Below are 24,481 nucleotides of genomic sequence, written 5' to 3' on the forward strand. Positions count from 1 at the left end.
GCATAAGGGTCACTCAATAAATAGGTGAAGCACCATAAACAAATCTATGTTATCTTTAGTTTCCAAGACAGAGTCAATTGGCAGAGGTGGCATGTGTGTTTCAAAACGTCTTATTTTTATGTATTTTACAATTTATGTATGTGTCATGTTGCCATTTGCATCACAAGACAGTCACTTAAATTGAACTGGAAACAGCCTAATTCTTTAGTATGTTTGTGTGTGTGTGTGTGGGTGTGCATTAGGTGTGAAAGTTTACAGAGCAAATTAGCTTCCGGTTCGATAGTTTGTACGTAAAGTGTTTCATGACCTTAGTTTCATTCCCTACAATGTGTCAGCACTCTTCCCATTTCTGCCCTGGGTTTCCCATTTTCTTTCATCCTGATTTTCAACCCTTTCCTGCCTTCTCATCTCTGCTTTGGGGGCAAATAATGCCCTTTCGATCTTGTATAATTTATTATTCTAAGGAGTACATTCCTCTCAGTTGTTCTCATTTATCTTATGTACTTGTGTATTGTTTGCCTGGGAGGTGGTCTCCAGGAAGGGCTTCAGTTCCAGATTCTAAGGACATCTTAGGGCCATAGTCTCAGGGGCTCGTCCAGTCTCTGTCAGACCAGTAGGTCTGGTCTACTTTAGTATATCTCTCATTTTCTTTGGCAGTATATTTAACAGGTTTCATTTAAAGCTCCTTAAGATTTTTAGATATCAACCCACTGTTGTTTTTCATGATTGCTTTGCATATAGTTTAATGCAGTAATAATTTTCAGATTTGCTTCTGAAATCCACCCCCTCCACCTTTATAACTCATAGCAAACAATTTCCATCCCCTGTCCAAAAAGTGGAGCCTTAATTGGGCAGTGGGTAAGAGGTTGGCTGCTAACCAAAAGTTCCGAAGTTCAGACCCACCAGCCACTCCTTGGAAACCCTATGGTGCAGTCCTGTTCTATATGGTCCCTATAAGTTGGAATCGACTGACGGCAACAGGTTTGGTTTTTTAGGTGTCCAAAAGTAGGACCCCTAGTGATGGAGTGGTTAAAGCACTCAGCTGCTAATGGAGAGATTGCCAGTTCAAACCCACCAGCCCCTCTGCAGGAGAAAGATGTGGCAGTCCACTTCTGTAAAGATTTATAGCCTTGGAAACCCTGTGGGGCAGTTCTGCTCTGGTCTGTAGGGTCACTATGAGTCAGAAAGGACTTGACAGCAGTGGGTTTGGTTTTTTTTGTTTATCCAAAAAGTGAAGTCATTCTCCAACATCAGATATTGATAGAACAATAGTAATGGCTGTCATTTATTAGACCCGCTGCCATTGAGTTGATTCCAACCCATAGCGACCCTGCAGGACCGAGTAGACTAACTGCCCCGTAGAGTTTCCAAGGAGTGGCTGGTAGATTCCAGTGGCTGACCGTTTGCTTAGCAACCTGAGCTCTTAACCACTGAGCCACCAGGGCTTCAAAATTTATTAGTGATTGTTATTTGCGAGGCATTTTATAAACGTTATTTAATTTAACCCCAACAAGACCCAGTGGGATAGGTAAATTATTAGAAGATGTTTACAAATGAGGAAGAAGAAGCACAAATATGTTAAATAACTAGCTCATTCAGTAGAAAATGGTCTGTATTATCTTTTTACTCCCTATTCTTAAATTAATTGATTATCCCCTATAGGCTTTGGGAAAGACAATCTTGTATCTACAGGGAGTCATCCCTTTCTGGGGTTTGGTACAGTGTGCACTGGTTTTGAACAGCTGGGAGACTATAATTCTATCGGAAGCTCAATGGATTTATTGTGGTGAACTTTGAGGTGCACCATATATGTGATGAATGTTAGAGGGAAGCTTACCTACAGCAACCTTCCTCCATACCAGGCTGTGTTATATTCTGATACTATAATTTGTATCCAGCTGCTTCCAGTCTTAAAAAAAAAAAATAGAAGGAACAAAAATAGCACCCAATTATTGGTTCATTTTTCAGTTGTGCTTAGTGTTGTAACTAGGAAAGTGGCAGTCATCTGAGTGGGTATCATATCTTTTTTTTTTATTGACGTATGAGAACGTACAACTTTCCCTTTTGGTGAAGATGTCAGCAAAAGGCATTTGTTATTGTTGCTACTTTCAAAGTAATACAAAGCTGAAAGATAATGGGATTCTGAGGTGATCTGATCATAGCCTAACTGCGTTTGAAGTATTCAGAATTCTCAGAAGCACACGTCACACGAAGTTAATAAAAGATCACAGCAATGTGTACCAGTGTGTTAAAAAATCTGAGGGGAATTAATGGAGGAAACCTCATATAATTATCTTTCTTCCAGCATATTTTTATGATGTTTTAAATATAAATGACTATACTTGTCTAAGGAATGCCAAAATCATCAGCTATCTAAAAATTTCACTCTGATACTTGAAATTTCTGTTTTAATATGACTTTTTAAAAATTTTATTGTGGTAAAATATATACAACCAAAAAAAATGCCATTTTAGCCACGTTTAATTGTACAGTTCAGTGACATTAGTTACATTCATCATGTCGTGCTACCACCACAGCTACCTATTTCCAAAAGTTTTTCATCATTTCAAAGAGATACTGCAGTCACCCTTATCCCCATCCTCCCTCAGCTCCTGGTAAACTTTGACTCCCTGCATTTGCCTGTTCTAGATATTTTGTATAATTGGGATTATGCAATATTTGTTCCTTTGTTTCTGACTTATTTTACTGGGCGTAATGTTCTCAAGGTTTATCCATGTTGTAGCATGTATCAGAACTTCATTTCCCTTTTTGGCTGAATAATATTACATTGTATGTATTACCCCATTTTGTTTGTCCCTTCATCTGTTGAATGGATAACAACACTTGTGTTGTTTTCACATTTTTGGTTATTGTAAATAACGCTGTGATAAGTGTTGGTGTACAGTATCTGTGCCTCTGATTTCAAGTCCTTTGGGTATGTACCTAGAGTTAGGATTGCTGGGGCATATGGTAATTCTATGCTTAACTTTTTCAGGAACCGGAAAACTGTCTTCCATAGTAACTGCACCATTTTACAATCCCACCAACGCATGAGGGTTCCGATTTCTGTATATCCTTATTATTTTCCACTTTCCTGGTAATAGCCATGCTAGAGGGAGTGATGTCTCATTGTGGTTTTTACTTGAATTTTCCTAATGACTAATGACGTTGTGCATCTTTACATGTGTTTATTGGCCATTTGTCATATGTCTTTTTTGGAGATAAGTCTATTCAAGTCCTTTGCCCATTTTTTAACTGACTAGACTTTTTGTTGTGAAGCTGCAGGAGTTCTTTATATCTTCTGAATATTAAACCCTTACCAGATATATGGTTACCAGATATTTCTCACATTCTGTAGGTTGTATCTTTACTTTCTCGATAAAGTCCTTTGATGCACAAAGTTTTTTTTTTTTTTTTAATTTCAATGAAGTCCAGTTTATCTATTTTGTCTTTTGTTGCTCATGCTTTTGGTGTCATATCTAAGAATCCATTGTCAAAGTCAAGGTGTTGAAGTTTTACCCCTATGTTTTCTTCTAAGAGTTTCATAGTTTTAGTTCTTTTATTGAGGCCATTGATGCATTTTGAGTTAATTTTCATATGTGGTAGGAGGTATGGGTCCGACTTTATTCTTTTGCACCTGGAGATCCAGTTTTGCCAGCATCATTAATTAAAGAGACTGTTCTTTCCCCATTGGATGGACTTGGCACTTTTGTTGAAAACCAATTTGTCATAGATGTATGGGTTTATTTCTGACTCTCAATTTTATTCCATTGGCTTATGTGTTTATTCAGATACCAGTACCAGACAATTTTGATTATTGTAGCATTGTAGTAAGTTTTGAAATCAGAAAGTTTGAGTTTATCTACTTTCTTATTTTTCAAAATTGTTTTGGCTATATGGGACCCTTTGCAATTTCATATGAATTTGAAGATTGGCTTTTCCATTTCTGCAAAGAAGGCTGTTGAATTTTGATAAGGGTTGCATAGAATCTGTGGATTTTTTTAGAGCCCTGGTGGCGCAGTGGTTAAGAGTTTAGCTGCTAACCAAAATGTCAGCAGTTCAAATTTACCAGCCACTCCTTGGAAACCCTATGGGGCAGTTCTACTCAGTCCTGTAGGGTTGCTATGAGTTGAAAGTGACTCATGGCAATAGGTTTGGTTTGTTTGTTTTTTATTCACATCTTAACAATATTAATTCTTCCAATCCTTGAACACAGGATGTCTTTCCATTATTTAAATCATCTTTAATTTCTTTCAGCAATTTGTATAGTTTTCAGTGTACCAGTCTTTTCCTATTTGGTTAAATTTATTATTAGGTATTTTATTCTTTTAGATGTATTGTGACTAGGATTGTTTCCTTAATTTCCTTTTCAGTTTATTCATTGCTGGTATATGGAAGCACAACTGATTTTTGTGTGTTGATCTTGTACCCTGCCACTTTTCTGAATGTATTTATTAGCTCTAGTAACTTTCTTGTGGGTTCTTTGAGATTTTCTATATATAGGATCATGTAATCTGCAAATAGGGATTGTTTCATTTCTTTCTTCCCAATTTGGATGCCTTTTATTTCTTTTGCTTGCCAAATTGTTTTGTATAGAACTTCCAGCAAAATGTTGAATCATAATGGTGAAAGCAAGCATCTTTGTCTTATTCTTGATCTTAAGAAGAAAGCTTTTTTTTAAAAAAATATTTTTGTGTGTTTTAGGTGAAAGTTTACACAGCAAATTAGATTTCCATTCAACAATTAATGCAAAAATTGTTCTGTGACATTGGTTACATTCCCCAAAATGTGTCAGCATTCTCACTATTTCCACCCCGCTTGCTGTTTCCATCCATCCAGTTTCCCTGCCCCTCCTTCTCTTCTCATCTTTGCTTTTGTATAAATGTTGAACGTTTTCTCTAGAAATAGTTGATTGTTTAAAGGAGAGCATTCCTCATTGGCGTTATTGCTTATTTTATAAGCCAGTCTTTTATTTGGCTAAAAGATGATCTCTGGGAATGTCTTCAGTTCCAAGTTAAAAGGGTACCTTAGGCTGATAGTCTGGGGGGTTCCTCTAGTCTCTATCAGTCCAGTAAGTCTGGTGTTTTTCATGAATTTGAGTTTTGTTCTACATTTTTCTTCTGTTCTGACCGGGACCTTCTGTTGTGTCCCTGGTCAGAATGGCACCATCTAGTTCTTCTGGTCTCAGGCTAGAGGAGGCTGTTGTTCATGTGGGCCATTGGTGTCATGGACTAGTTTCTTCTTTGAGTCTTTGGCTTCCTACACTCTCATTTGCTCCATACGAGAAGAGATCAAGAGTTGTATCTTAGATGGCTGCTCACAAGCTTTTAAGGCCCCAGACACTACTCACCAAATTAGGATGTAGAAAGTATCTCTGTGAACTAAGTTATGCCAGTTGACCTAATTGTCCCATTAGACTGTGATCCTGAGCCTTCAAACCTAGTACATCAATCCCATGAGGTATTTGGGTATGTCTAGGAAGTATTCATAACTGTACCCCTATATTCTTTATATATATATATATGCAGCATATATAAAGATGTATATACATATGCCCACAAAATCAGGCTTCAAACTGGTTCAGACTGGTTCAGTCATGGCCGACAAAGAGAAAGAGGAACAGACCTGAAGTTTTACGATTTGGGTGATATGCCACGGTACCCAGAACGGGAATAATTACAACTTGAAGCCTTGGAATGGGAGTCGCAGAAGAGGTGTAGTGAGCCCTTTTAGGATCCTGAGATTGGATTATCAGCAGAACTGTAGAGAGAGACACACATTCAAAATGGCTGCCATCTTTGAGTAGGGCTTCACCATCTTTGAGCAGGACACTGCCATCTTTGAGCAGGTAGCACTGTTTCCAAATCTGCTCAAAATCTGTGTGCAAGAGATTTGGTTATTCGTCAATGCATACGCTGCCCTTGTTTTCTAAGGAAATTAAGTTTCTAGCTGGGTTTCAACCTGTAATTTTTCCCTCTCCAGTATCAAGGCAAATCTCCCAAATTTTAAAAATTTGGGTCTGTTCCAGTGACACTTCCTCAGCCATGATTGAACTGGGCAGAACCAGTTGAAGCCGTGCCACAAATATACCTATATATGCATGCCCATGTACACCCATATGCCTTCCCACCCCCATATAGCATACATATCCACCTATGTAACTACTCACATAATTTTTGCTTTTTATTACTCTTGTTGCAAAATTGTATATCCTTTATTCTTGCTTACCTCTCAGTGTCTTCATTTACCTTGGTCAGTTATGCTGACTTTCCCCATATTATATATTGTCTTTCCCATCACCAGAATTAACACATGTCTACTATGAGTCAGAATCGACTTGACGGCACTGGGTACTATCTAGTAGGTGGATCCTCCTCTGTCCCCCACCCATACCTAGTAACCATCAAAGAATGTTGCTTTCTATGTGTATACCTATTCTTGACTTTTTATAAAAGTGATATCTTGCAATATTTGTTCTTTTGTGTTTGACTTATTTCACTCAGCATAATGTCCTCCAGATTCATCCATGTTATGTTTTGTGGACTCATCATTATTCTTTAATGTTGCATAAAGGAGAAACCTTTTAGTCTTTCACCTTTGATTATTATGTTAGCTGTGGATTTTTCATAAATGCATTTCATCACATTGAGAAATTTCCCCTCTGTTCCTACTTTACTGTTTTTGTCATGAAAGGGTGTTGGATTTTGTCTAGTGCTTTTTTTGTGTTTATTGAAATTATCATGTGGTTCTTTTCCTTTGTTCTATTAACTAGATGTATTGCATGGATTGATTTTCTTATGAACCGCCCCTGAATTCATGAAATAAATCCCATTTGATCATGGTATATAATCCTTTTAATATGCTGTTGGATTCAGTTTACTAGTATTTCCTTCAGAATTTTTGCATTTCAATTCATAAAGGATATTGGTATGTAGTTTCTTTTCTTACACTGACTTTATCTAACTTTGATATCAGACTAATGCTGGCTTCATGGAATGATCTATGAAATTTTTCCTTCTCTTTATTTTTTGGAAGAGCTTGAAACGGATCAGTGTTAATTCTCCTTTAAATGATTGGTAGAATTTACCAGTGAAGCCATCTGGTCTTAAACTTTGCTTTGTTGGGAGGTTTTTGATTACCAATTCAATCTCTTCACTTGTCTGTTTACATTTTCTATTTCTTCTTTAGGCAATTTAGGTAATTTGTGTGTTTCTAGGAAATTGTCCATTTTATCCAAATTATCTGATTTGTTGGCATACAGTTATTCATAGTATTCTTTTATAATCCTTTTTATTTCTGCAGAGTTGCTAGTAATGTCTCTATTTCATTTCTAATAATATGACATTTGTTTTGAAATATAAGTACCCCTAGGATGATTAACAGATGTGACTAAATTGGTTCCATCATTTTAACTGGGCAGCAGAAGGGTCACTGGAACAGAAGAGAGGCCCAAATAGAACAGCAAAGATTGTTGGAAATAAACTTTGCCCACTTTGGTTTAGCCTAGCATTGGCTCTCTGTGAGTGGCAGAGACCTGTCAGTTGAGTGAAGAGAGAGGAAAGGCAGCATCTAATAAGACAAACATTTTCCAAAGCCATTGTTATGGAGACCAGGTAAAATATTCCACAGGAAACTCACTAGACTTGGAACTAGGTAGTTTTCCTTCTGCTTACTTTAGAACCAACAGCCTCAGAATAATAAGGAAAAGTTTCTCTTTCCACTGTACTGTTAGGTTAGGTTCTGTAGAGAAGCAAAACCAGTAAAGTGTATAAATATATATGTTTATATCAAGGAAATGGCCCACGTGGTTGTAGAGGCTGGAAAATACCAAGTCTGTGGGTCAGGATACAGACATAGCCACAGAGGATGATGAACCCAAGGTTAGCAGGTCAGAGAGCAAAGCTCTTGCTCACAGGCTTCAAAGATTGACAAATCCCAAGATAGGCAGGCAAGACCACAGGTAAGCGGCTAGCTCAAGTCCCAGGAACCAGAGGTCAGATGAACAGGAGCCAGCTGCAGGATCCAGAGTGAACAAAAGCCCACAAGCCTTGTGAGAATGTCCACTTATATTAGATGCAGGCCACACACACAGGGAAACTCCTTTTCAACTGATTGGCTACTCGCAACAGATCCCATCATGGAGGTGATCAAATTATATCAGATCTCAGCAGGGAAGTGATCACAACATCATATGACTGCCAAATCACTGAGAATCATGGCCCGGCCAAGTTGATACACAATCTTAACATCACAGCAACTCCTCCAGTGGGGCCTTAATAAAGATGAGTAAAAAGAAACACACACACACACACACATATAAACACACACTTCTAGGTGTTTTCTTATAATAAATATTTTGTAAACAAAATAGAAATTTAGTTTTCCATTATGAAGTTCTTATTTTGTAATTCAGATTTAATTAAGCTATGAGTTAGATGTATTGAGAAATAATGTATACTTAGATTTGTAGGACAAAGCCAATTCCATTTTGAGGGTTCGAGCGGGTCTTTTTTTGTTGTTGGTGTTCCAAACATTGTATCTATAAACAATTATTAAAGAAAACTGATTGCATTAGATGCTGTTCTTAGAAGAAATAACCAGCTTTAAATTGCCAGATTACAGAGCACAGTCCTCTTTCTCTGTCAAGCCCATTGAAACATGCCATACTCTTCACAGTAGTCAATGCAGTCATCTTAATACTATACTCTTCCAAATTAAGTGCTTGGATTTCATCATCTGCACGGCATTGTTGAACAATTACATTAGCCTTTATTCCCATTTTACATTCCCTGTTGAAGGGAGACAAGGGGCAGGGCTCCAGCCATGATGAAGGTGGAGAATTATAACGTTGCATGGGTAAGTCACTTGCGGTGAGGAAGATTTAGACAGAGATTTTTTAAAGGTTGATTATTAAAGGAACAGTTACCATTTGGCAGCAGTTTTTTATAAGGAAAGAGAGCAAAGGATTAAGGTTTGAAGAGCTTTGGCATTCCAATTGCCTCTTGGTTCTGTTTTACTGAATTCTACTACCTTGTTCTTGAAAACTTAATTTAGTTTTCACAACTTCAAGTGGCCTCTTTTTCTCAACGTTTTTTCATCACTGGTTGTCCTTCTTCTCCTTTCTGAGATTCCAGGTTTATCTCCACTTTTCGTTCCATTCCCAGTCACTTTCCAGGGTTATGCATTTTTCTTTATTTCCCAGTCTTGTGTTTCTTGAGTAATGATTAATCCTTTGCTCTCTTTCGTTATAAAAAATAGTTACCAAATGGTGACTGTTCCTTTAGTGATCAACCTTTGAAAAAACTCTAAGTCTTCCTCACCCCAAGCAACTTAGCCATGCGACATTGTAATTTTCTACCTTCGTCATGGCTGGAGCCCTGCACCTTGTCTCCCTTCAACAGTTTTGTGATTTCTCCAGTAAGTAAAGATCCTAAATGTACTGGGATATATAAAGGATTAGGTGTTTGTGAGATAGTTGACACTATAATTTCAAAAATTTTGAATGCTTTCTTAACTGTTTCCCCATACTATAGGTCTTTATTAAATGGGTCAAAGCCTGCACGTCATGGTATTTTTTATACCTACACTTCTTATACCTACAGACCTGACGCTGTTAGGCTCTGTAGAGATTACTGAAGAGCATACTTAGCACCAGTGCTTCCAGAATGAGTTCCTAAATGGAAGGATGAATCAGCACCCACCCAAATGTTAATGTCCCAAAACCTGTACAACCTATTTTGACAAGTACAGAGAAAATTACACTGAATCTAAGTGATGAAGACTGACAGGGTGGGTCACCTTCAGCCCTGGGTTAATGCAATATATTTAGGAATAAGTTCTTTCAAAATATTGCCTGCATTTTTTTTTTTAATTTAAATGGAATAATTAAGCATATGTCATTAAATCTTTACATTTCTTCCTGTGCAACTAGCATTGATCTTCTGGTTCAGAGAAAGCCAGTTGAAGTGACTCTCCTGATGAAAATGTAGGATGCATCTAGGGGTTTGCTGAAGCCAGCTCAGCAAACTAATGAAAAAAATCAACGAATTTCTTTTACTTATCTAGTGCTGCTGTAACAGAAATACCACAAATGGATGGCTTTAACAAACAGAAGTTTCTTTTCTCACTGTTTAGGAGGCTAGAATTCCAAATTAGGTGCCAGCTCTAGGAAAAGGCTTTCTCTCTCTGTCGGCTCTGGGGGAAGGTCCTTGTTCCTTCAGCTTCTGTTCCTTAGCTCCTTGGTGATCTTCATGTGGCACGGCATCTGTCTTCCCACATCCCTGCTTCCTTGCTTAATCTGCTCTTTTTATGTCGCAAAAAAGATTGGTTTAGGACACACTCGACACTAGTACTACCTCATTAATATAACAAAGAAAATCCATTGCCAAATAAAATTACAGCCAAAGGTATAGGGGTTAGGATTTACGAAGCATATTTTGGGGGGGCACAATTCAATCCAAAACAGTATCCAACCGTACTCTTAATCAGCTCACATTCCATTTTTCCATGCAAAGAGCAAGAAAAATTATGTCAGAGAACTCTCAGGGATACAATACTGGTTTCCAACTATGCTCCAAGAGAACCAGGATTGGGAGAGAGGGGGACGGAAGGCCCAGGAGGCAGAGCTTTGTGCACCTCACTTGGCTTTTATGTTGAGATTCTGCGTGAGGTTTTGTTTAAAAAATGGACAGCCTCTCCATAGTAAACTCATGTGATAACTTAATACTCACTGCTTTCTTTCTTCCCATGGAGAGAGCCCAGCTATTTGAATATTCCTTTCTAGAAGTCTGTTGTCAAGAATTAGCATTCAAAACAATTTTTGCTCCCATCTTTGATCCTCTTTTAATTTCTTTCTCCATGACTCCTCATGAACTTTGAGACAGAGCAGTCATGACTTTAAGCTTTTTCATAGCTCTGAAGCACAAATTGTCAGGGCCTGGGGATTCTTCTATGAAATAGCTGAGTACTCTTTCACTGTCTCCCACCTCTTTTTTTTTTTTACTTTAAATTCTTTCTAACATGTCTATTCTCCAATTTCTGGTTTGAAAGTTTTCTTTTTAATAGAAACTATGAAATGAGAATAGAAAGTAAATCATTCCACTTTGTATCTTTGTGTCTAGCCTTCCTTTTTTTTAACTTGTCTATTATTTCCCCTCCCTGATACTTCTATAATGTGCACAAATGTTTTGTTGCATTTACCAACTATAGCACCTTTATTTTATGGTCATCTCCCGAGCAGAGGAGAAGTTCTCTAGGTAGCAAAACTATCATACATCTGTATAACCCTAATACCCAGCAAAATGCCTGGCAATATAGCATAGTGTTTAAGAAAATCATTCATTCAGCACATATATATTAATCAATTACTATGGGACTAGCATAGGCACAGCCTCTGTTCTCACTGTGCTCACAGTATGGTGGGGGAAAAGTACATGAAACCCAACACCAAAACTAGCATATTATTACAAAACTAGACAGCAAGATATACTGATTAAATGCAGGCCAGGGAAAATAAGTTAAAAGTTGGTTGAGAAAATCGAAGGAGTAAGACATCAGTTCACTAGTGATAGCTGTCACTTAGACTAGCTTCTTTTGCTGGTATCTCCACTAGAAAGGCCACCTCCACATGCCTACAAAATAGGTACCCAAAGGAAGTGCTAACTGGTGAGAATGTCTTATCTTCAGCTTTCCTTCTTTTTGAGCTCTTTTCTCTGTATCTGAATCATAGAGTTCATTTTTTAATGAGCTAATTCTAAGGAAGCTTATGCTGCTCTTTCCTCTTCTATCCCACCGCCCTGAGATAAAGCTCTTGGAGCGTAGCTTAAACTGAATCCTTATTTTTTCTATACAGTTTTTCTACCATTACCCTCAGAATTTTTACTCCAAGCTGTAAAGCCTAGCTCAAGCTTTGGAGTCAAATAGACTGGAGTTTGAATCTCAGAACCATCACTAATTAGCTATGTGGCTAGACTTTGGCAAATTATTTTCTCCAAGGTTCAGTTTTCTCAACTTTAAAATAATACTTCATAATATTTTTGTGTAAGTGAGATAATTTATGTAAAGTACAGAGCTGAGTGCCCTGTACTCAGTGTATGCCAACTTGGGTCATTCTCAACATAATCATCTTTATTATAGTAGGCAGTAATCACTGTTTATGGAACTGAATTATTTTTTCACATTATTTCTACTCTCATTTTTACATGTATTAATAACTTTGTAATGATCAAGAGATTATATTAGTAATCTCTTTCAATTGCTGAAAGAATTTAATTTTTTTTTTTTTAGCATTTTAGTCAATAGAGATTTTCAGTATTGTTCTTCTGTCTGTAATCATTTTGAATTGATTAAGTTTTTCAGGCACTTAATGACACCAAAAGTTTCATCTCATTAGAATTTATAGTGGAATTCATCTACTGGATCATATTGAAAAAAAGAAAATAGGTTGAATGCTGATTTTCATTTGAGCATCTCGTATTTGGCCCAAAGCAGTCTGAAAACCACTCCACCAAATCTGGTAGAGTGTATCCTATTTCTTAGGAGTATTTGGATGAGCAAAAGTTGTAATCTATTGGGCTTTGGGAACTGACTGTCATACTTACCAGAGGACGATAGAGTTGCAAAATTAAGATGTTGAATTCTGTCTTAAAAAAGTTATACTGCTTTATATTGACAGAGTGAGCCTCTACAAGTTTACACAATGACTCAAGAGCCTCTACATGTTTACACAATGGCTCAAAAACTGAGTTCCATCTTAAGTATCATCACTGAAACAAAAGAAGCGTACACACTCAAACACACCATACAGTTCTTGACTTTGATATCCTTCTAATACCTTTAATGCATACATATGTAGCATAAATATAAAATAAGATAAAAATCATTAAATCAAATCATGAGTTAAGTCATTATTTATCACCTCTTAGATGGTTAAGGCAAGGGAACAGAGGAGCTACTCTCTGAAGGCCTGCTGTATGTTTACTTCTTGGTCTTTGCTTATGAATCAAGACAGGGAGTGATCCCATACAAACCCAGTCACCTGGATAAACTGCAGCTCCATGAATGCATCGTGCACTGTCTCACATCAGGCCTTTAAAACTGGCATTGCTTAGCGTGGAATGCTTTCTACCTTCACTGTTCATCTACTCCTTCAGACCTCAACTTAGTTCTAAAAGTCTTCCTTCCTCACTCTACCACCAGCCTCTTCTACATAGTCTTAAATGTCTTGTGCTCACCCTAAGCCAGGCAATCCTTACAAACTAGATTAAAATTATTGGTTTACTTGTCTCTCCACTCCAGTGCATTGAGTTCAAGACCTGCATCTTGTGCACTGTTACATCTAGTGCATAATATAAAATAAGCACAAAAAACTATTTCATAAACATGTAAAAACAGTATCTATCTATCTACCTATCATCTATCTATCTATATATCTATCTATCATCTATCTATCTATCTCTATATATATATACCCACCACTGCCGTCGAGTCAATTCCGACTCATAGCAACCCTATAGGAGAGAGTAGAACTGCCCCGTAGAGTTTCCAAGGAGCGCCTGGAGAATATGAACTGCTGACCTCTTGGTTAACAGTTGTAGCACTTAACCACTACACCACCAGGGTTTCCATATATATATATACTGTTAAGTGGCTAAGAGAGGGCAAGCTGTGGACTCAAAATATCCAGGGGTTGTGACTTGGTTCACACATTGAGCACTTGCAATCTTGAGCAAGTTTTTTTTTAGCATTCCGTGCCTTGGTTTCTTCACTAGTTAACTGGATATATTTATACTACCTACCTCACTGGATTGTTGTGATGCTAATAAATTAATGCAGGAAAAGTACTTAGAACAGTACCGGGCACATAGCTTCAAAAACTGTTATTGTTATTATCATATCCTTATCTATTTATCCCAACTCTCTTTCCTTCTCTTTTCACCTACCAAGCCCCCATCTCTTATTCTTTCTTACACACACACACCCACCCACCCACCCACCTACCCCAAGAAACAAAAGCAAGTTTGAGTGCCAGGATTATTTGGTGATTTCCTTAAACCACATATTTGACAAGTTTTCTTTGAGCTCTTGGGGAGGCAACATTATTTTGGGGAAAAGAACAACAAACTAGAAGTGATCCGAGCCCCAGATTGCTTCCTAAGGTGTCCACCTTAAAAGAGAGCATTCATTTGAATGTGCTGTTTGCTGTTCATGCATTTATCTTACAAGCTGAATGGCTTCTTAGACACATTGTGTTTAATTCTATGTTAGAATCCCAGCACTCCATTAGGTACAATAAGAAGCTTAGAATCTATCTGGAAAATATAGAAAAAAGCATACTGGAATAGGAGTCAGAAATTGGAGCTGTATGTGTCTTCTTAGGCCACAATTAACCTGGTCTTCATCAGTGCATAAAATACAGAGGCTGCATTTGTTGAAAAATTCAATGATTCTACTTTGAGATGGAAAAGAGACATTTAAAGTTAACACTCATGTCCAGAGAACAAAGTATGGTACAAAATGTATATTCTTGTGAGAGTGGGTCACAGAATAAAGGAATCAGCCAAAGCAGGTGAGATAGTCGTGACAGACTCCCTGGATTTCTTTGCACTAGGTGTCGAGATCACGATGGACAGGAGTTGGTGAACAGAAATACAATACTCGTCGACTTTTCCTACTACACTATATATAATACGGGAAAATGCATTTGAAAATAATCTATGTAATACTCTGATTTTAAAGAACATTAAAGCTCAGTAGTTGTTGGCCTCAATTTTAAAGGAGCAAATGGACATAGACTGGAGGAGAGAACTGGGGGAAGGTTTCCAAACAGATGGTGGAGGGTAACATGTCTCAAAGGCTTTGTGCCAAACCAGAAACTGTAAGGAAGGGAAGATAAGCCAGTTGACCAGGCTGGGTTGGAATATTTCCAGCCTTTATTGGAAATGACTGAGATGATATTGGAGAGGTAAAAAGAAAACCTTGCCAGTTCACTTCAGTGTTAATGTGAGATTTTCAAAATCTAGCCTAGTGCCCCATAGGTTCTTGAACAAGAATGAAAATAATATGTAGCTCTGTGTAAAGCACTAGTAGATTCTTAAATAAAGATTTATTTTGAAAGGAAATTGTGCATTGTAACTTAAGTTTTGGGAATAAGAATTGCACATTTTATTTCTTCTAAGGGCACTAATATTTGCACATTTTATTTCTTCTAAGGGCATCTGTGATTTATTTAAGGTACAGTTTTGGTTTTTTTGTTTTGTTTTTCTTTTTAATTCTTAGGTACCAATTGGTTATTCATGGTATCCTAAAATTTTTATATGTTTTTTGAATGCTAAAATTATACTTTGTGTTGACTTTTAGATCCTCGTGTATTGTATGATAGCAATCTTTTTTTTTTTAATCAAATCTTGTTGATATAAAATGGGGATTTTCGTTATTGTGATGTTACCAAAGGCACACACACGCACACATGCACACACACAAAAGAGTTGCCATCAAGTCAATTTCAACTCACGGTGTGTCAGAGTAGAAGTGTACTCCACAAAGTTTTCAATGGCTGATACTTTGAATGGGAGAAAGATGTGGCTGTCTGTTCCAGTAAAGATTACAGCCTTGGAAAACCCTGTGGGGCAGTTCTACTCTGTCTTATAGAGTCACTACAAATCAGAATCAACTGAATGGCAGTGGGCGTGGGTTTGGATATTTTGAAAGTAGATTGCCAGGCCTTTCTTCCAAGGTACATCTGTATGAGCTCAAGCTGCCAACCTTTCTATTAGCAGCTGTCATGGATTGAATTGTGTCAACTTGGCTAGGCCATGATTCCCAGTATTGTGTGATTGTCCACCATTTTCTGATCTGATATGATTTTCCTATATGTTGTAAATCCTATCTCCATGATGTTAATGAGGCAGAATTAGAGCCAGTCATATTAATAAGACAGGACTCAATCTACAAGATTAAGTTGTGTCTTAAGTCAATCTCTTTTGAGACATAAAAGAGAGAAGCGAGCAGAGAGACAGGGACCTCATACCACCAAGAAACAAGAGCCAGGAGAATGGCACATCCTTTGGATCAGGGTCACCACTCTGAGAAGCTCCTTGACTGAGGAAGATTGATGACAAGGACCTTCCTCCAGAGCTGACAGAGAGAGAAAGCCTTCCTCTGGAGCTAACACCCTGAATTTGGACCTCTAGCCTAGTAGACTCTGAGAGAATAAACTTCTGTTTGTTGAAGCCATCCGCTTGTGGTATTTCTATTATAGCAGCACTGGGTAACTAAGATAACAACCAAGGGTGTTAACCATTTGTCTTAGTTATCTAGAGCTGCTATAACAGAAATACCACAAGTGGATGGTTTCAACAAACAAATTTATTTTCTCATGGTTTAGGAAGTTGGATGTCCAAATTCAGGGTGCTAGCTCTAGAGGAAGAATTCCTCTCTGTTGGCTCTGGAGGAAGCTCCTTATCTCTTCTGAGCTTCTGCTCCTCGGTGATTTTCATCTCTCCTCCCTCATCTCTACTCTGCTCCCTTGTTTAATTTCTTTTATATCTCAAAAGAAATTGACTCATAAATTCATCCACCTATGGGCAGCTGATATTTGACAAAGGCCCAGAATCCATTAAATAGGGAAAAGACAGTCTCTTTAATAAATGGTGCTGGCATAACTGGAAATCCATCTGCAAAAAAGTGAAACAAGATCGATACCTCACACCATACACAAAAACTAACTCAAAATGGTTCAAAGACCTAAACATAAAATCTAAAACGATAAAAATCATGGAAGAAAAAATAAGGACAACACTAGGAGCCCTAATACATGGCATAAACAGAATGCAAAATATAACTAACAATGCACAAACACCAGAAGAGAAACTAGATAACTGGAAGCACCTAAAAATCAGACACTTACGCTCATCAAAAGAGTTCACCAGAAGAGTAAAAAGACAACCTACAGACTGGGGAAAAAATTGTGGTACAACATATCTGATCAGGGTCTAATCTCTAAAATCTACAAGATACTGCAAAACTTCAACAACAAAAAGACAAATAACTCAATTAAAAAATGGGTCAAAAAAATGGATGAACAGATGCTTCACCAAAGAAGACATTCAGGCAGCTAACAGATACGTGTGGAAATGCTCACAATCATTAGCCATTAAAAAAAAAAATTAGAGAAATGCAAATCAAAACTACAATGAGATATCATCTCACCACAACAAGGCTAGCATTATTCCAAAAAAACACAAAATAATAAATGTTGAAGAGGTTGTAGAGAGACTGGAACACTTATACACTGCTGATGGGAGTGTAAAATGGTACAGCCGTTTTGGAGATCAATTTGGCACTTCCTTAAAAAGCTAGAACTAGAACTACCATAGGATCCAGCAATCCCACTCCTTGAAATATATCCTAGAGAAATAAGAGCCTTTACACAAACAGATATATGCACATCCATGTTCACTGAGCACTGTTTACAATAGCAAAAAGTTGGACACAACCAAGGTGCCCATCAATGGATGAATGGATAAACAAATTATGATATATTCACACAATGGAATATTACACAACAATATAGAGCAATGATGAATCTGTGAAACATTTCACAACATGGATGAATCTGACAGGCATTATGCTGAGTGAAATTAGTCAGTCACAAAAGGGCAAATATTCTATGAGACCACTATTACAAGAACTCAAGAAGAAAAGGTTTAAACTCAGAAGAAAACATTCTTTGATGGTTACCGGGATGAGAAGGGAGGGAGAGGGGAATTCACTAACTAGATGATAGACAAGAATTAACATAGGTGAAGGGAAGGACAACACACAATACAGGGGAAGTTTGCACAACTGGACTAAACCAAAAGTTAAGAAGTTTGCTGAACACAACCGAACACTTCGAGCGACAGAGAAACAGGGTTGGGGGCTTGGGGGCCATGGTTTCAGGGGACATCTTGGTCAATTGGCATAACAAAGTTTGTTAAGAAAATGTTCTGCATCCCACTTTGGTGAGTGGCGTCTGGGGTCTTAAAAGCTAGCGAGTGGCCATCTAAGATGTGTCAATTGGTCCCAACCTACCTGGAACAAAGGAGAATGAAGAACACCAAAGACACAAGGAAAATATTAGCCCGAAAGACAAAAAGGTCCTCATAAACCAGAGACCCCATCAGCCTGAGACCAGAAGAACTAGATGGTGCCCAGCTACCACCAGTGACCACCCTGATGGAGCACAACAGACTATCCCTGACAGAGCAGGAGAAAAATGGGGTGCAGAACTCAAATTCACATAAAAAGACCAGACTTAATGATCTGACTGAGACTAGAGGAACTGCAGAAGACATGGCCCCCAGACTTTCTGTTAAAAAAAAAAAAAAGCTTTTTTTTTTTTTTTTTACCCAGCACTAAAACCATTCCTGAAGACACCTCTTCAGACAAAGCTTAGACTGGACTATAAAACATGAAATGATACTCATGAAGAGTGTGCCTCTTAGTTCAAGTAGATACACGAGACTAACTGGGCAGCTCCTTTCCAGAGGTGAGACAAGAAGGCAGGAAGGGGTAGGAGCTCACTGAACGGACACCGGAAATCTGGGGTGGAAAAGGGGAGTGTGCTGTCACATTATAGAGATGGCAGCTAAGGTCACTAACAATATGTGTATAAATTTTTGTATGAGAAACAAATGAGCTGTAAACTTTCATCTAAAGCACAATGAAAAAAAATTTTTTTAAATGGACTCAAGATACACCCTACACTAATCCTGCCTCATTTATATAACAAAGACAACCCATTCCCAAATGGATTATAACCACAAACATAGAAGTTAAGATTTACAACACATGTTTTGGGGGGACATAATTCAATTCATAACACCGTTGCACCATCCAGAGACTCTGCCCAGTGAGCTGGGGCACTCAATATTACAGAACAGAGAGATTAAGTAGGAGGGAGCTGTTGAGATGAATCTTGCTAACCAAGACTTGATGTTCTACGTGTGTTGTCAAGTCAGAAGCTTGATGAAGTTCATGCAGGCAAGCCAAGAACTAATGTAAATAAGTTTAAATTCCACAGAAGTGACACAATAGGAAAGTTAACACTTCCTGTTTGTTAATGTAGGTTTACCTACCGCGGAGGATTGAGTATACATTAGGCAATTATATACTCGAATTCCTTAAAAATCAGTTCTTTACAGATATAAATAATCTACAAGTAGTAAATAAAAATTAACAGAAATGATAGCAACCAATCAAAGTAAGACTGTAGTAATAGACATCACAGAAAAATGAAAACAATTTAATCGGTACACATATAAAGAAATACTAAGAAAAGATTAAACTGTAGATTACACCAAGGAACAAAACCCATTAAAGGAAAATGCCTATTTATGCAAGAATACAGATTTAAACTCAAATATCTCTGAAATATTTTTTAAAATATAATTAAGTAGCTTTTTAAATGTATTTCAAGAACCTTTTGTAGCATATTCCAAAATATGTTGTATTGTTTCCTATGTGGTGGTTTCTCTCTCTTTGAGGGCAAAGACCAGTTTTCAGTTTGCTTATACACTCAAGAGTCATACAGTTTGCATTTTTTGGCCAGTAACAAATATTCTTATCTAAATGTCAGATTTTTCTTACGAAGATGAAAGAATGTCTATTGTTACCACGGTATTTGAACTGTGGAATGACTAAAATGTTGTTAAGATTAAAAAAGCATGATAATAGTTACAATTAATGAAAACTATGAAGTAAAAATAGCCACATTCCATTTCAGCTCACTAATGCCTAGGATATTGGTGTTCATTCTGTTTCGTTTTTGACGATTTCCAGTTTTCCTAGATTCATACTTTGTACATTCCAAGTTCCGATTATTAATGGATGCTTGCAGCTGTTTCGTCTCATTTTGAGTCTTGCCACATCAGCAAATGAAGGTACCGAAAGCTTTACTCCATCCACGTCATTAAGATGGACTCTACTTTGAGGAGGCAGCTCTTCCCCAGTCCTCTTTTGAGTGCCTTCCAACCTGGGAGGGCTCATGTATCAGACAGTGATCCGCTGCTATTGATAAGGTTTTCACTGGCTAATTATATTCAGAAGTAGACTGCCAGGTCCTTCTTCCTAGTCTGTCTTAGTCTGGAAGCTCAGGTGAAACCTGTCTGCCATGGGTGACCCTGCTGGTATCTGAATACCAGTGGCATAGCTTCCAGCATTACAGCAACACGCAAGCCCCCAGTACAACAAACTGATAGACATGTCATATAGCCTAATATCATATAGTCTGCTATGCCAAGAATGACAGCTTAAAGAGAAATGGTGTTGCATTCATTGTCAAAAAGAACATTTCAAGATCTATCTTGAACTACAACGCTGCCAGTGATAGGATAATATCCATACGCCTACAAAGAAGGACTGTTATTCAAATTTATGCACCAACCACTAAGGGCAAAGATGAAGAAATTGAAGATTTTTATCAGCTTCTGAGGGCTGAAATTGATAGAACCAGCAATCAGCATGCATTGGTAATTACTGGTGATTGGAACCCAAAAGTCGGAAACAAAGAATCGGTAGTTGGAAAATATGGCCTTGGTGATAGAAACAATGCCAGAGATCAAATAATAGAATTTTGCAGGACCAACAACTTCATTGCAAATACCTTCTTTCACCAACATAAACAGAGACTATACACGTGGACCTTGCCAGATGGAGCACACAGGAATCAAATCGACTACATCTGTGGAAAGAGACGATGGAAAAGCTCAATATCATCAGTCAGAACAAGGCCAAGAGCCAACTGTGGAACAGACTATCAATTACTCGTATGCAAGTTCAAGCTGAAACTGAAGAAAATCAGAGCAAGTCCCCAAGAGCTAAAATATAACCTTGAGTATATCCCACCTGAATTTAGAGACCATCTCAAGGACAGATTTGACACTTTGAACACTAATGACTGAAGACCAGACGAGTTGTGGAATAACATCAAGGACATAATCCATGAAGAAAGCAAGAGGCCATTGAAAAGACAGGAAACAAAGAAAAGACCAAGGTGGATGTCAGAGGAGACTCTGAAACTTGCTGTTTAACATCAAGCAGCTAAAGCAAAAGGAAGAATTGATGAAGTAAAAGAACTGAACAGAAGATTTCAAAGGGCAGCTTGAGAAGACAAAGAAAAGTATTATAATGACATGTGCAAAGAGCTGGAGATAGAAAACCAAAAGGGAAGAACGCACTGAGCGTTTCTCAAGCTGAAAGAACTGAAGAAAAAAATCAAGCCTCGAATTGTAATCATGAAGGATTTTATGGGGAAAATATAAAACAACGCAGGAAGCTCAAAAGAAGATGGAAGGAATATACAGAGTCATTATACCAAAAAGAATCAGCCAATATTCAATCATTTCAAGAGGTAGCATATGATCAGGAACCAATGGTACTTAAGAAAGGAAACCAAACTGCACTGAAGACATTAGCAAAAAACAAGGCTGCAGGAATTGACAGGATATCAATTGAGATGTTTCAACAAACCGGTGCAGTGCTAAAAGTGCTCACTCATCTATGCTAAGAAATACGGAAGACAGCTTCCTGGCCAGCCAACTGGAAGAGATCCATATTTATGCCTATTCCCAAGAAAGGTGATCCAAACAAATGCAGAAATTATCAAGCAATGTCATTAATATCACATGCAAGCAAAATTTTGCTGAAGATCATTCAAAAGCAGCTGCAGCAGTATATCGACAGGGAACTGCCAGAAATTCAGGCTGGATTCAGAAGAGGACGTGGAACCAGGGATATTATTGCTGATGTCAGAGGGACCCTGGCTGAAAGCAGAGAATACCAGAAGGATGTTTACCTCTGTTTTACTGACTATGCAAAGGCATTCAACTGTGTGGATCATAACAAATTATAGATAACATTGTGAAGAATGGGAATTCCAGAACATTTAATTGTGCTCATGAGGAACCTGTGCATAGATAAAGAGGCAATTGTTCAATAGAACAAGGGGATATACTGAGTGGTTTACAGTCAGAAAAGGTGTGTGTCAGGGTTGTATCCTTTCACCATACCTATTCAATCTGTATGCTGAGCAAATAATCTGAGAAGCTGGACTACATGAAGAACAGGGCATCGGGATTGGAGGAAGACTCATTAACAACCTGCTTTATTCAGATGACACAACCTTGCTTGCTGAAAGTGAAGAGGACTTGAAGCACTTACTGATGAACCTCAAAGACCACAGCCTTCAATATGGATTACACTTCAACACAAAGAAAATAAAAATCCTCACAACTGGACCAATAAACAACATCATGATAAACAGAGAAAAGATTGAAGTTGCCAAGGATTTCATTTTACTTGGATCCACAATCAACACCCATGGAAGCAGCAGTCAAGAAATCAAAAGATGCGTTGCATTGGGCAAATTTGCTGCAAAAGCGTCTTTAAAGTGTTGAAAACCTTGACGATTAAGGTGTGCCTTGGTATTTTCAATCATATCATATGCATGTGAAAGCTGGACAATGAATAAGGAAGACTGAAGAAGCACTGACACCTTTGAACTGTGATGTTGGTGAAGAATATTGAATATACCATGGACTGCCAAAAGAAGGAACAAATCTTTCTTGGAAGAAGTACAACCAGAATGCTCCTTAGAAGCAAGGATGGTGAGACTGCGTCTTACATACTTTGAACATGTTGTCAGGAGGGATCAGCCCCTGGAAAAGGACATCATGCTTGGTAAAGTACAGGGTGAGCAGAAAAGAGGAAAACCCTCAACGAGATGGACTATCAAAGTGGCTATAACAATGGGCTCAAGCATAATAATGATTGTAAGGATGGCACAGGACTAGGCAGTGTTTCGTCCTGTTGTGCATAGGGTCGCTATGAGTTGGAATCAAATCGGCAGCACCTAACAACAACAACATGAAGAAAAAAATTGAAAATTAGAGTTAAAATATTTTCTGCATTTCAAACTTCCTTGATTAATCTACTATGGAGTTTCTACATTTATTACTGTGCCAGGATAAGTTCCTTAGCTCATAATTAGAGAAAACTTCTCTTTTTAAATGTATGTCAAAGAAGAAACATAATATGTGGTTAATAGTAAGAAGTGGAATACTGATTCGGGGTTTACTGTTGGATGAGATTAATTTAGAAAAGAAATATCCATAGAAGCAGAATAGTTATGCGTATGTGAGACGTGGTTGTCTACATGAGCTGTTACGCAGGAGGTATCACCTTGGGCAAAGGTTTGTGTGAGCTCCTTTGAGAACCAAATTTATTATTTCAGTTGTCGGTTGGTGAGAACTTGCCAGCACTGCCCCCTGCTCCTTGTCTTACCGAGAGCATGCTGACCTGACTATTTCATATCAAGCCCTTGTTCTTGGAACGTTCGTTAGGGTAATTGTGTTTGTAATCCCAGTAGCACAGTGCAGCACAACTTTATTTCCCAGATGATGGTTTTGCCGGTGCCCAAGAGTCAGGGTCATTATTTCAAGAACATATTTGCTGAGTCAGTGGTGATGACTTCCACTAAGATGCTAACACCTCTGAACAATAACCTCAAAACTGCCCATCACGACTCTAAAGATGACTTTAACCGATGGACATCTATAACTTTGGTCTTTTTCACATCAACCAAGCTAAAAGCTCTAACAACTGTAGTTCCTGATATTGGAACATTAAGAGTTCTAATTAAGAGCCTTTTGATTATTATCAGTATATTTAAAAGCCTAGCATTTTTGATGCCTTCATTTTCCTTCCTGTGACTTCTCTTTAAAAAAAAGAAAGAAAGAAAGAAAGGAAAATTATTTGATTCATGACCCCTTATTGATTATGGAGACGTATTGTTATCAGTTTCATTCTTACCAAGTGTAAAAAGAAGGGATTTTAGATGCTGGCTATACTAAGTCTCTTACTGGTTGCTTGGTGTTTCCAGATGACTAAGAATGGCACAGTGGAATCTGAAGAAGCTAGCACTCTCACAGTGGATGACATTTCTGACGATGACATTGATTTAGACAACACAGAGGTGGATGAGTACTTCTTTCTACAACCCCTGCCAACAAAAAAACGAAGGGCACTGCTGCGAGCTTCTGGAGTGAAGAAGATAGACGTGGAAGAGAAGCATGAGCTGAGAGCCATCCGCCTATCGCGAGAGGACTGTGGCTGCGACTGTCGAGTGTTCTGTGACCCAGAAACATGTACCTGCAGCCTCGCAGGCATTAAGTGTCAGGTAAGGATTTGGATTACAGGGAATCCAAGGACAAGCCATTATATGCCACCTCAAAAAGAGGCGTTCATGTTCCATATAATGAAGTTTCCCAAATGTAGAACAATTTTGGGCAAGGTAAGATACTTAATCTGGAGACTATATGGCCCACAAAACCTGAAGTATTTACTCCTTGACTGTTTACACACACACACACACACACAGAAAAAAAAGAAGAAATTACCAACCCCTGGACTAGATAACTCTAAGGTCCCCATCTATCTATAA

General features: G+C 38.0%; 1 protein-coding gene across 2 annotated transcripts in view; it reads left to right on the plus strand.

The window, feature by feature from the left end:
• CSRNP3 (cysteine and serine rich nuclear protein 3) overlaps nucleotides 1-24,481 on the plus strand; it is a 209,479-nt gene that overhangs the window by 179,355 nt on the left and 5,643 nt on the right. For both annotated transcript variants that reach the window (XM_049887346.1, XM_049887347.1), the window contains one exon: nucleotides 23,921-24,217. In XM_049887346.1, the coding sequence (XP_049743303.1) occupies nucleotides 23,921-24,217 (297 nt within the window). The remainder of the gene's footprint in view (nucleotides 1-23,920; nucleotides 24,218-24,481) is intronic.

This window comes from Elephas maximus, chromosome 6 (assembly GCF_024166365.1).
Source record: "Elephas maximus indicus isolate mEleMax1 chromosome 6, mEleMax1 primary haplotype, whole genome shotgun sequence".
Taxonomy (NCBI): Eukaryota; Metazoa; Chordata; class Mammalia; order Proboscidea; family Elephantidae; genus Elephas; species Elephas maximus.